At 40.7% G+C, this 12,617-nt stretch overlaps 1 protein-coding gene across 1 annotated transcript in view; it reads left to right on the top strand.

Moving 5' to 3' along the window:
• The window catches only part of dock3 (dedicator of cytokinesis 3), a 41,842-nt gene that overhangs the window by 15,463 nt on the left and 13,762 nt on the right, over positions 1–12,617 (top strand). Inside the window, exons 7-25 of the mRNA XM_061272773.1 lie at positions 1,204–1,288; positions 2,748–2,789; positions 3,639–3,793; positions 3,877–3,958; positions 4,051–4,111; positions 4,387–4,534; positions 5,397–5,485; positions 6,705–6,830; positions 7,332–7,456; positions 7,574–7,736; positions 7,852–7,958; positions 8,097–8,268; positions 8,358–8,455; positions 9,218–9,301; positions 9,408–9,508; positions 9,579–9,660; positions 10,528–10,698; positions 11,194–11,386; positions 11,510–11,637. Coding sequence (XP_061128757.1) covers positions 1,204–1,288; positions 2,748–2,789; positions 3,639–3,793; positions 3,877–3,958; positions 4,051–4,111; positions 4,387–4,534; positions 5,397–5,485; positions 6,705–6,830; positions 7,332–7,456; positions 7,574–7,736; positions 7,852–7,958; positions 8,097–8,268; positions 8,358–8,455; positions 9,218–9,301; positions 9,408–9,508; positions 9,579–9,660; positions 10,528–10,698; positions 11,194–11,386; positions 11,510–11,637 — 2,212 coding nt within the window. The remainder of the gene's footprint in view (positions 1–1,203; positions 1,289–2,747; positions 2,790–3,638; positions 3,794–3,876; positions 3,959–4,050; positions 4,112–4,386; positions 4,535–5,396; positions 5,486–6,704; positions 6,831–7,331; positions 7,457–7,573; positions 7,737–7,851; positions 7,959–8,096; positions 8,269–8,357; positions 8,456–9,217; positions 9,302–9,407; positions 9,509–9,578; positions 9,661–10,527; positions 10,699–11,193; positions 11,387–11,509; positions 11,638–12,617) is intronic.

Below are 12,617 nucleotides of genomic sequence, written 5' to 3'. Positions count from 1 at the left end.
AATTATATTCATCATCTTAAAACTGACAAAGAAGTTATTCTCACACTATGTGATGAAGCATTAGTCAGAGTGCGTTTACACTGATTTAGCATTTTCCTTACTGTCTGTCCAAGCACGTTTTCAAGTTATGCTTGTTGATGAGTGTGTGTCAAGCGGATTCAAGTCACTGCACTCCTCCCTGGAGGAACTGTAAGGCCATATTCCCTCTGCTGCCACTTCTCAAATCTAACAGAGCAGTGACAGACATCCGTAGCGCAGATAAAGACAAAGTGCAGCTCGATTGAGGCGGAGCTTGATCTGGCAATGGTGGCATTACGATTCGCCACGTCGTAAAATAGAGACAATTTGAATTGTTAGTATGGATTTGGAAACATAAACTCGGTAATAAAACGAGCAAACTGGTTGTTGAGGTCAGTGCACTGCAGGGCACACTTAGCATTTCATGGTCAACATATCAACAGCTGTTCTTTGAGGCTGTACATTATGTACAGAAAAGGTTTGTGTTAGTCAACAATGCTGCATGCGCCACTGGCGTGTAGCATTTAAAGGCGGCAGTTTGCAATTGAAATAAATCATCACTTTTTGTCACATTTTGGAAATAGCACTAAATAAGTCAAGTTGGAATTGAAGAAAAGGTAATGGAATCAAATAAAAATGAAACAACAGAAAATGCATTCGAGGTTAATAAAGCAAACTAAACCCAACTACAATTATAGCAAAAATGTCCTTTGTAATTTAATTTATTACAAAAGCATTTGTGATTTATTTTAAATGCATTTCTTTTGGTGTTACTGCTTGGTCGTACTGTAGAGGGAAGGTTGAACACTTTGCCACTTTACACATTACTTATTAGTAACCTATTTTTTAAAATAGAAAATAGTTTATGGAACAATATATATATGTATATATAACCTAAGATTAATATTGAAACTAATAAAAACTAAACTAAAAGGGTGCATTTTTGTAAAAATACAAAAACAGTCGTCTAATTTGATTATATTCATATGCAGTGACCAGAAAACCAAGCAATCAGTGACAGAAGGCTTGCAAGGTGTCATCATTTGTTGCATACTCGTGGGCAGACTCATGGCAGACACACACACACACACATTGGCTTACAAAGAATAAAACTTCAAAACGTTTGTCAGACGTGGCGGTTTCTTGTACAGCACAGCTTAACTTCAATCATTTTTCTCTCACCAGGCACCTTGGCATAGACCTTGTACCCAGGAAAGAGTTTGAAATGGTGGACCCGGACCAGATCAGCATATCTGAGCTTTACAAATTGGTATGTTGCCCGCAATTATTCTTGAGCCATTGCATTCTCCACAAAGCCACCCCATGAATTAATGAATGTATTAAATTAAATATGTGAATTAGTGGTCTCTAAATTATAAAGTATGCTGTGTGCCTTGCCTGTGGAATGTATGTAGTACTACATCTGCAGCAATACAAGGGATTTTTGGCACGCTTGGAACTCCAGATTTTACTGTATGTGTTGGCTGTGTAAATAGATGTACCAATCATCCAATCATCCGTAAGAAGGTGACTCGCGAGACGGAGCACATTTTGCTGTTGGATCAGCCTGCTGTGATCTGTCCTGCATGCTCCTTCCACCGCCATATTGAGTGTGTCCTTTCACTGGCAGGCACGTGTCCCTTGCAAGCCAGCAATGCAGATGTAATGTAAACTGACAGATGATGGGAAAAGACTAGAGCTGAACCATTTGGAAATGCGAACATTTGTCAGACCCTCCCCCGACATCCATTATTGTCATTGCTATTTAATAAGCCTTTTTCTTCTCAAGGTCCTCTTCCCATATTTTTTCTTTAACAAAAATATACAATACATTTAAGAATAAACAAGAGCAGATTTACTATGCAAAAATGTTTTGGTTTTAGAAATGAATATTGAAGACAGTTTAGTTATCTCCTTTGATTTGAGTTGCTAACTAAACACTTCTTGCATTCACTATGACAACGTCACAAATTTCCATCAAACAAGGATGCCATAAACACAAGTCAATAAGGCAAAAATCGGATTACAACAATAATGCTCGTAAATCTGTGGCTTTATATGTAATCCTGTGGACTGCACTATTTAAGCACTCAATTTATCTTGACACTATAGAAATAAATACTTGAAATATACATATACTGTATATGCAAATAAAGGTTACACACTAACCAAAAGGATCAAAGTTGCATGGACTCTCGAAATCCACCAACTGGGTTTATGCTAGATTGTGTACATTATGTTGGATTTAGAGTATCAGATTAAATAATGGAATAATAATGTAACAATAAAACCTCCATGATGTTTCTTAGATTTTTTTTCCACCTCACAAACTATTTATCAATCGCGTGCGTCGTCAAGGAGGTTTGCGGTTTGTCCCTGTAGAAAATGTACTTTATGAGCACAAACTTGTTTTTGGCAAGGCTCCGGCTCTGGCAGCTTTTCAGGTAGGTTGAGGAGAGGCGCTCTTTTGGGCTGCTGTGATGCGTGTGGGCGGTAGCGGCTTTGTCCTCGTCCTTCCCACGCGTCGCTCCTTTTAGTGCTTGCAGCCGCTCTGCACCATACGTAGGTGAAAGTGAAACCTTGTCCCACTTCAAATATAGGCAAAGGCATGGGCTAGTGCTTGTCTGAAGCTACGCTGAGATAAATAGGTTCAAAGCTTTTGTGGGAGGAGGCAGCAATGACTTGACTGGTCTCTCTTGTGACCTTCACGTTTTTTTCTTTTCTTTTAGCATGTTTCCAGCAGACACTGTGGTCAGCAAAGCACAACGCAGGTACACTCGACTCAACATTATTTTTTTTATTTGTTGTCCAGGATTCAGATAGATGTCAAGTATAGCTGATTGCATAATATATGGATGTTGTGATTTTGATTTAGTCTTCCTGTCAGGGGTGGTCAAACTACGGCCTCGGGCCCATTTGCAATATTCAGGTCCCCTTATTCAAGCAAACAATGCCACAATGTTCCAGTCATTTTAATTCTTATAATCAAGTTAATCATTGTTTTACTCTAATTTAAAGGTGTTTTTTTAACCAGATTAAAAAGACAATACCACACAAAAGCATTGCCTCAACAGTGCATTTTTCCTCCACGAAAAAGAAATCTCTCCAGAACCCCTTATGTGATTCTCAAAACCAATGCCAACCAGATTTACTCTTTTGACAGACTGTCGTTATTTTTGTACATTCTCGTCACATTGCTTCTTTAGTTTTTTTTTAATAAATGAATGCTGAAAGGGTTCAAAGCAGCCCTGGCATCGTTCCATTTTTTTCTTGGAGCCCCCAGCTTCATGTATATCTCATTTACATACTTGATTGGGATCACCAGTTATCCAAACAGCTACACAAAGGACAGTGCAGTCGAGTATGGAATGAAGTGGACAGCAACAGTCAACTCTCCTTTTTTTGATAGATGAATTTGTCATTGATACAATTCAGGGATGTTTCCCAAAATGACCTTGAAATACTCAAACAAAAACAAAACAAAAAAAACAACTTCTGCCCCTTCATTCACCTCTGCATCAAAATTTAATGGCCCCCTCCATCGATCGACTGTAACGCTGAATAGTGAGTTTGAATTTGCCCGCAATTGTGGCTCCCTCAATTTATCCCTTGGGTGTTAGGCTGACAACGTGAGACCACGTCACGGCGACAGTTGCCGTGTCCCGGTGTCACACCACCTCTTCATCAATCTGAAGAGCTTCACTTACAACAGCATCAGCGAGGACGCTGACGTCTTCTTCTCCCTGTATGACACTCGAGAGGCCAAGCAGATCAGGTACACAAACATCTCGCGTGTTACCAGCCGAGACCAAGCGCTCGTGCAGCGCATACGTATCGGTAAACGTGTTTGCTTTGCAGTGAAAAGTTCATGGTGAAACTCAACAAAAATGGAGGACCAAAGAATCCGGAGAAGGTTGATCGCCTTTGTGCTCTCTTCACGGTAACACATTCCACCCGTTTGATTAAATTGAGAGGTTTAGAAAGGGATATGTTTTTTTCTTTTCTTTCTAACTTTTGAATGTTGCTCTGCAGGACCTAAGCAGTAAAGACTTGAAGAGAGACCTGTACATTGTTGCACATGTCATGAGAACTGGTACGGTACTCACTGTGTGTTAGGGCTGCACGAATAAACCAATTTTAATCCTAATCATATATTTGACTGCCACAATAAAATAAACCTGGCAACATATTTTTTAAAAGTTGTTTTGACTTACATGATGAATAATATTGATTAATAATTCTGAAATAAAATAATTGTGAACATTTGTCAATTATTTTCATTTTGACCGTGATCCTGCTCAGGCCGTGATGTGCGGGCAAATATTAGTGTCCTTTCAGTGAACTTGTCTCTTTTGTTTGTCTGTCCAGGCCGCATGCTTCTGAATGACTCAAAGAAAGGCCCACCTCACGTGATGTACCGACGACCGTATGGCTGCGCCGTTCTTGCAATGAGTGATGTTTTCCATACCATCACTGACCTCAAAGAGGAGAAGGACTTTGTGCTCAAAGTTTATACGTAAGTCTTACAGCACGCACACTGATATAATGTCCACCTGTTGCTGAATTTAACCCTTAATTCCTAAATATTAATAAATATATTATGTTACATATTACTTATTATTGTTATTTTATTATTATTATTATTATTATGAAAACTTGATGCACTAGAGGAAAAAAGCAAGGACGGCAACTTTGGAATGAACCCAAAACAAGAAAGAAATCTGCTTGAAGGTTTCATTATAAAGAATGTAAAAATGTATTGAGCAGTGTAATGCAAAGTCCTCCTTGACAGTGGGAAGAAAGACTAAGTCGAGGCACCTTATGCTGTACAAAGCTAGCGTGCCAATCAAAAATGATAAAAACAACTCGGCATTTTTTTTCCCAGTTCATCAACTGTGACAGTGTGGCCTCTTTCAGGCAGAGGTCACAGAGGCATCAGGGACATGGTTGCATTTTCAGGCATTTTGCATGGAAGAAAACGCTCCAGAACAAAGAGCGCTTTTATGCGCCCTCCCGTTAGGGCAAAGAGTCCTCGCTTGGAAAGAGGCAAGCCGTGATTCAATGCTGTGCTGCCTCCAAACTGTCGGCTCCTATAAGGCTATGCGTTTCCCCCATGCCTTTCCCAGGGGCCTACAGACCCACAGTAATGAAAAAGACTGGTCGAGAGCCGGCTGTCAGCTTTGTTTAGCGCACAGAGCGCCGGTGCTGACGTGCTACTTGATAGCAACTCCCCCATGCTGCTACCTTTTCTCCAGGAGGAAATCAGTTTAGGGACACATGCTGTTCGCGCAGTCCCCATGTGTACGATTCCTCCTCGCCCATCTGTTCCGCTAATGGCTTCGCTGCCGGCCGCCCTACCTGCCTGTTTTTCTCTCCAGATGTAACAACGAGAACGAGTGGTACCAGGTCCACGAAAACATCATCCGCAAGTCCAACACCAAATACTCCGCTCCCAGCACCAATTATGGTAAACAGATTTAACAGTCAGTCTTGCTTACAGAGGAGGGGGTGTCATCACATGGTTAAATTGTCGCCATGTTTTATTTTAAACCACAGTCACGAGTCTTTTCACATACATTTTAGTACTGGTACAGATTGATGAAAATACCCACAAAGTTTTACAACTGTGGATCAAATGAACGAGCTATGTTTAATATAATATCAGTGATTCCTTTTTTTTTGTGCCACACGGGGAAATTCTGCTTTAATTAGGTCATTTTTTTTAAATTAGTTTTGTTTCAGTGCAGCAAATGTTTGACTTTGTCTTGAGGAATTTTTTTTACAAACATATCATTTTTTTACTCATTTCATTGAGCTACATTCCGCTTGCTAGTTTTATCTTCTCATCTATTACTTCTTTCACAAATTAAACTTTTTGGTTTGTCAAAGAGACTTCTTCTGCCTTGAGACTCTTTTTCACATCATGTGGCAAGATTGGACTTCATTTTATTTCATAAAGATTAAATGTTTTGTTTCTGTTAGTGATATTATTGAACTATTATTATTACTGAATTTTTACGGTCCCATTTTATATTTTTGTCTTGTCAACTTGATAGAATATTAATTGAGATGTTACTCATAATTTACTCAGTACTTGAATATTTTTCCCACGGAATACTGAAGTAATTATTTGGATGCCTCCTTTTTATTTTTAATTGACTTCTATAATTCTAAAGTAACAGCACTTTTAGTTGAGTACAATTAATGGCTACGCTACTTAGCTCTGCCCCCAGGCATCGAGAAGAGATCCTTAATCAGACAAAATGAAGTTGTGTTCTAGTTATTAATAGAATCATTTAGTCACACAGATCTCTTACTGTGCTCGCAATGCCCATTGGATAATAAGGCTGCAACAAACAGATAAGCTCATCAGTGCCCTCCATAGCTAACTTGCCTAGTTCTCACCGTAACGTCCGATTCACTCAAACAATTGTGTGCACTGCCAACATTTTCCCCTTGCCTTATTGCAAGATATTTCTCAGCCTGCTTCATCTCATCTGGTTGTTCACATCTCATTTGTCTATCCCGCCCTTCTGTCTGTCTGTCATGCCCTCCCTCACACTCTGACTAATGTCCTTTAAATAACCCTCTGTCCTCCCTTCCTCTACCCCCTTTATCTCGTATCCCTCTGCCTCCCTCCCTCCCTCCCTCCTTCCACTTCTTCTCACAACCCACTTTGCTTTCAGGCCTCATCATTTCTCTGCAGCTGTTGAAGGGCGAGTTGGAGCAGATCAGACGGGAGAACCAGGCTGTGTTCAACCGAGCCCTGGCACTCACACGCAAACTGGGTTTTCCAGATGTTATCATGCCAGGTAAGGAGGCAAAGAGCAATGGGCGTATTGGGCATTGAGCAGGCTTAGAAGGAGGGCAGTGGAAGGTCGGCGATCAGTTTACGCAGGATGCTGATGATAGAGGAGAAGGATGTGGAAAGGATGAAGAGGGGGCAGGAAGTGGAAATAGGAGAAGAGCATACAGCATGATGTCAATATGAACATCCATCCATTATCGATGGTCGCGAGCACGCTAGAGCTTACTTCGGGCAGTAGGCAGAGGAGTCAGTTGCAGGGCACACAAACAACTCACACTCATAATGACACCAACGGACAATTTAGAGTGGTCAATTGGATGTCTCTGGATTGTGCAAGGAAACCCGAAATACTACCCACACTTTTTGTAACTCATGCCCCAATAGAAGCCACTTAAATAACTTCAACTGACCTTTGCTGTCCGCCCAGCTCTTCAAAAGTCACCTGTAATGCAATGCACCTTTGGCTCAATGTATCATTTTTCTCTCTCCGTCTGAATTCTCCTAGGTGACATTCGCAACGACTTGTACTTGACCCTGGAACGAGGCGAGTTTGAGCGGGGTGGCAAGAGCGTCCAGAAGAACATCGAAGTGACGCTCTATGTCCTCTACGCCGACGGGGATACTCTCAAAGTATGACACGTGTTAAATGTGATTCATTCAGCAGATTTCCATTTCATTAGTCATGATAAGTGTGTTAGTTCTCCCCCTGCTTCCGCTCATTACTTGCTCTGTCTCTTTCCTTTGCAGGACTGCATCAGTTTGGGCAGCGGGGAACCAAACATGACTGACTATCGCTCCTTCGTCCTCTACCACAACAACAGCCCTCGCTGGAGTGAGATGGTCAAACTTCCCATTCCCATAGATCGCTTCCGAGGGTCTCACCTCCGCTTCGAGTTCAGACACTGCTCCAGTGAGTCAGTCTTTGTAGGGCAGCGGCGGCCCGGCCCGGCCAGTCTCTCATTTCCTGAGTCTGATTAGGTCAGAGTGGTTTATGAAGCATGTCGCTGACATCTATGTCATTTCAGCTAAAGACAAAGGGGAGAAAAAACTTTTCGGCTTTGCTTTCACTCCCCTGATGAGAGAGGACGGGACCACACTGTCGGACGAAAGCCATGAGCTGTACGTCTACAAGGTGAGATCCAGTTCCACCAAAAGCAGCCATAAGAAAGGGTCATAGACTGTTCAGCTCTCCTGTTTTCCCATCACGTTCAAAGAAACCTAGGCTTCTCTTTGACACTTTTTGAAAGTCCGTCTGTCTGTCTGTCTGCAGTGTGACGAGAGCGCCACCTTCAGTAACCAGGGCCTGTACCTCAGCCTGCCCTGCTGCAAGGAGGACTTCAACAGTTGTCCCAACCTGCCAGCTAATCTGCCGTTCCAGAGAAGCCCAAAAGAGACCTTTTGGGTCTCCACCATACTCTGCTCCACCAAACTCACACAGAATGGTAAAGATTGCTTGGTTTCATTAGAATATACTTTATGACCTGGTATTTCATACGTTTGACGGTTTGATTTGGTTGCGCACTGCTTTCAGTGGACCTATTGGCCCTTCTGAATTGGAAGACCCACCCGGACAGGGTTCTGGACATCCTTGGTCGATTGCGTCAGATCAGTGGGGAAGAGATTGTCAAGGTCAGTGCTGTCAAATATATTCATTACCTACTAAAGTCATCAGTAATTTGGCCCATGTAAAGCTGCAGGGTGTATTGATTGCGTTTGACACACATTTTCTGAGATATTAACCTTCAGCAGATGTGGCATTTCATCTTATTCGACCAATATTAAAGTATGACTTCACTAATTGTAGACCTGATGATTAAATAGCGAGAGAATTAGACACAGTTGACCAATTGGCCTCGGCTGCATTATTAATTTTTTTTTTTTTTTTGTGAAAGCAGGAGAGTTGTTTATATGAAAGGAGATATGCTTTAAGATGAATGAAGTCAAAGCTTTATTCTCAAGTGACCTTCTTTAATAGATTTGTTTCCTGGTGGAAGGCCAAATTGTAACACAGCCCACTCCATTCGTGCATCAAAATAAAATAAAAAACATTTACTGTATTGTTTGGAAATAAAAGCAACTAAATAACAAATATCACACAAGAAAGATAAATGTGTACTCACCAAACTGTTTAAAACTGATTCATTTAGTTGTGCGGTTATTGTTTTCCGAAGTAAAAGCAGATATTTCCAAATATGTTATTTTAATTAAACACAGAATTAATCAGTTTTTTCATGAATGACTACAAAAATATAATTCTAAGGTAAAAAATGTTTCTCAGCGATTATGTGATTAATAAAATAGTTGTCGATGTTGACAGCTTTGGTTAAAAGTGAAGAAAAATGTTAATTTCTGGAAAACTTAAATTTTCTTTTATCCTTTTCATTCCCACAGTTCCTACGAGATGTCCTGGACACCCTCTTCTGTCTTTTAGACGACAACACTGATAAATATGGACCTCTGGTTTTCCAGTCTCTGGTAGGACAATTATAACAACAATGTTATCATTTTACAATTGCTTATATTTAGCATATGAACGATAGATAAAAGATAAATCCCTCATCTTCTGCCATGTGTGTCCCAGGTATTTATTATCAACTTGCTCAGGGACAGTCGTTTCTACCACTTCCGCCCTGTCATGGATTCTTACATCCAAAACCACTTTGCTGGAGCTTTGGCATACAAGTACGGAAACATTTGATTCCTTCTCTTTGCTAAGTCTTCATAAACATGATTTATAACAAAATGCTTGCAGGGAGCTCATTCGATGCCTGAAGTGGTACATGGACCGTTCGGCTGAGGTCGTCCGACAAGACCACATTCAAGAGGCCATGAGGGTAAAGATTACTGTATGCTACACTAATCGATGTGGTTCATTTTCAAGAAGGACCGAGGGCTCGATTTTGGTAGCTTGCAGAAAGGCTGACGTGTTCAGATTTCCGTGAAGGTACCTGTGAGATGCATCTGCCGCTTCTGACAATTTGGTGCCAAAAAGTCTTTTGGACTCGTGTGCCACATTTAAAGGGAATGAGAGGACCTGCTTTGATTGGTAGCAAATGGAGTGGGATGTGCTCACACCCACAACGGCGCAAATGTAGCTTTCATGCATCTGCACTTATACCCACGCCTAGTCTAACCTGCCTCTGCAAAGATTTAGACTGCACTCTACGCAAGTCATGAAAATAAGAGCCCAGAGCCCAATTTTTCATGATTCAATCAATTAATCAATAAATTAGTATGGAAGCAGGAAATGGTCAAAAGTAATGGCTTTATAAGATGCAATATGATGCCCCAGGAAGTGAGTTTGCAAGATATTGTCTTGTGCCCAGTGCAGCATTTCCACAGGCTTGATATTTTTAATTCAAGACGGCATTTGTGAGAATATTAGAATATGTATTCATTTACAAATCAAAAAGACAAAACAAGGTGATAAGATGAAATACTGAACAGTCATTTTTGCTTCTGAATGCTCTCAGTTGCCTTATGTGACTCCACCTCTAAAATCAATTCTATGTTGTTGTTTGTCTCTTTCTGTTTGCTTGTCTGATGATGGCTGGCATCTTTTTTTTTAATTTTCCAGAGGCGGATATTCCACCATACTAGCTTGCAAAGCTCTGGTAGCGAGTGCACACCAAATAACTGACGCCTCCTCAGGATTTCAGATTATGTCAAGTTAAAAATCATTTGTTCACTTCTTCCCTCAGGCTCTGGAGTACCTGTTCAAGTTCATCGTCCAGTCCAGAATTCTGTATGCGCGGGCCACTTGCGGGATGGAGGAAGAGCAGTTTCGAGCAAGCATCCAGGAGCTCTTTCAGTCCATCCGCTTTGTGCTGAGCCTGGACAGTCGCAGCTCAGAGAATCTGGTCTTCACGCAGGTTTGAATTAGAGACCGCCATTTGCTGTCTGTGTGCACACGTTACATTTCTTTGGAATTTTTATTTCTTATTGTTTACAATTGTTCATTCACTCACAGTTTACATTTGTTTCATGTATTCATTTTTGTGTTGTTTCTTTTTTTGTTTTGTTTTTTTAAATTGTTTTCTGTTTCATTTTGTCCATTGTCCTATTTTGCACCTTTCTTGGCTTGATCTTGGAGGGGTGTGATCGGCTGCATGTCTCTGTGGTAACGCTCCAGGTCTGTCGTCACTCTCAGTAAGTCACAACATTATGCGCTGGTCCCACAACTGTTAGACATGAACTCCCTCAACACCCTTTCTCCTGTTTTGACACTGACCGGACTACTGTTAACCTAAAGTGACGGCTTGCTTTAGCAACTTTGTCAACCGGAATTCGAATAACTACAATGTTTGCCATTACTGAGTTTTCTGTATTGTGTTTAAACATTCTCCTTGTTTTTGTTCACCTCACAGGCGGCTCTGTTGAACAGCTTCCCTGATATCTTTGATGAGCTGCTGCAGATGTTCACGGTTCAAGAGGTGGCCGAATATGTCCGCGGCACCCTCGGAAGTATGCCCAGCACTGTTGACATTGGCCAGTCAATGGATGTTGTCAAACTGCAGTCGATTGCACGCACCGTTGAAAGCCGTCTGTTCTTCTTTCCCGGTGAGAACTTTTCAGTGAAAATTACAGATGATGAGATCGATGTACAATATCCGTGTATTTGAGATTCGTACTGTACAGAGCATTTAAAAGGCATTCCTCCCCGTTTTCTTGTGTTTTCCTCAGAGTCCCGAAGCATTTTACTTCCAGTTGTTCTGCACCACATTCACTTGCACCTGCGTCAGCAGAGGGAGCTGCTTATCTGTTCTGGGATCCTCAGCAGCATTTTTTCTATCATCAAAAGCAGTTCTATGGTATGGTGCATTGTCACGCAAACAATAGGGCTACTCTTTCAATCAAATTGAGCAGGCAGTTGTCCTCCAAATGAGTTGTTCTCTGTGCCAAGTACAAACTCAAAAATACTTGCTCTCCAAGTATCATCATAATGACGAAAATTAAAATACAGATGTGTAGTAGGCCCAAGAGTTCATGCACAATGTGATATAAACAACGGTGGATATATTCAAATACTCCTGAAAAGTTACCCAAATACCGTATTTTCCGGCCTATAAGGCGCACCGGACTATAAGGCGCACCTTCAATGAATGGCCCATTTTAAAACTTTATCCTTATATAAGGCGCACCGGACTATAAGGCGCACCATTAATGCATCATGTCAGATTTTTAATCCAAATCAAATCATTCTCCATTTTATCTTTTTTATTTCAACTTCAGACGGAAACAAATTACTTTATAATCATAAAATAATGATCCATAGTCTTTTTGAGTCATGATTCATAGTCTTCAGTGGGCCACTTTCATGACACAATACTTTGGGCCAGTTTAAATTTCGGAATTTGGTCCATATATAAGGCGCACCGGGCTATAAGGCGCACTGTTGGTTTTTGAGAAAATTTTAGGTTTTTAGGTGCGCCTTATAGGGCGGAAAATACGGCACTCTTAAATGTATCGAAACATTACTAAAAATCATCTAAATATTGCACAATCAACTTTCAGTGTATCCAAATATATTCAAGGTACTCTCAACTCTACAAAATACTAGAAAATTAAGTTTACAAAATACTCATAAATTTAAATATAACAAAATAACAACTGTATTTAAATACTTATTCAAAATGTATACACATTACAGATGCAAGTTACGCCTGAATAAATGTTTGAAAGCGAAAAATTCACAGTGATGAACTACAAATGTATTCTACTTCGACATTAAATATAACTGAACTAGATTTTAAAACAATGTGGAAGACAGTCTGTCATTTAATGAAGTAAT

The sequence above is a fragment of the Syngnathus typhle genome, linkage group LG2 (assembly GCF_033458585.1).
Source record: "Syngnathus typhle isolate RoL2023-S1 ecotype Sweden linkage group LG2, RoL_Styp_1.0, whole genome shotgun sequence".
NCBI lineage: Eukaryota > Metazoa > Chordata > Actinopteri > Syngnathiformes > Syngnathidae > Syngnathus > Syngnathus typhle.
Note: the sequence above shows the minus strand (reverse complement) of the source record. Positions and strands in the feature narration are given on the sequence as shown.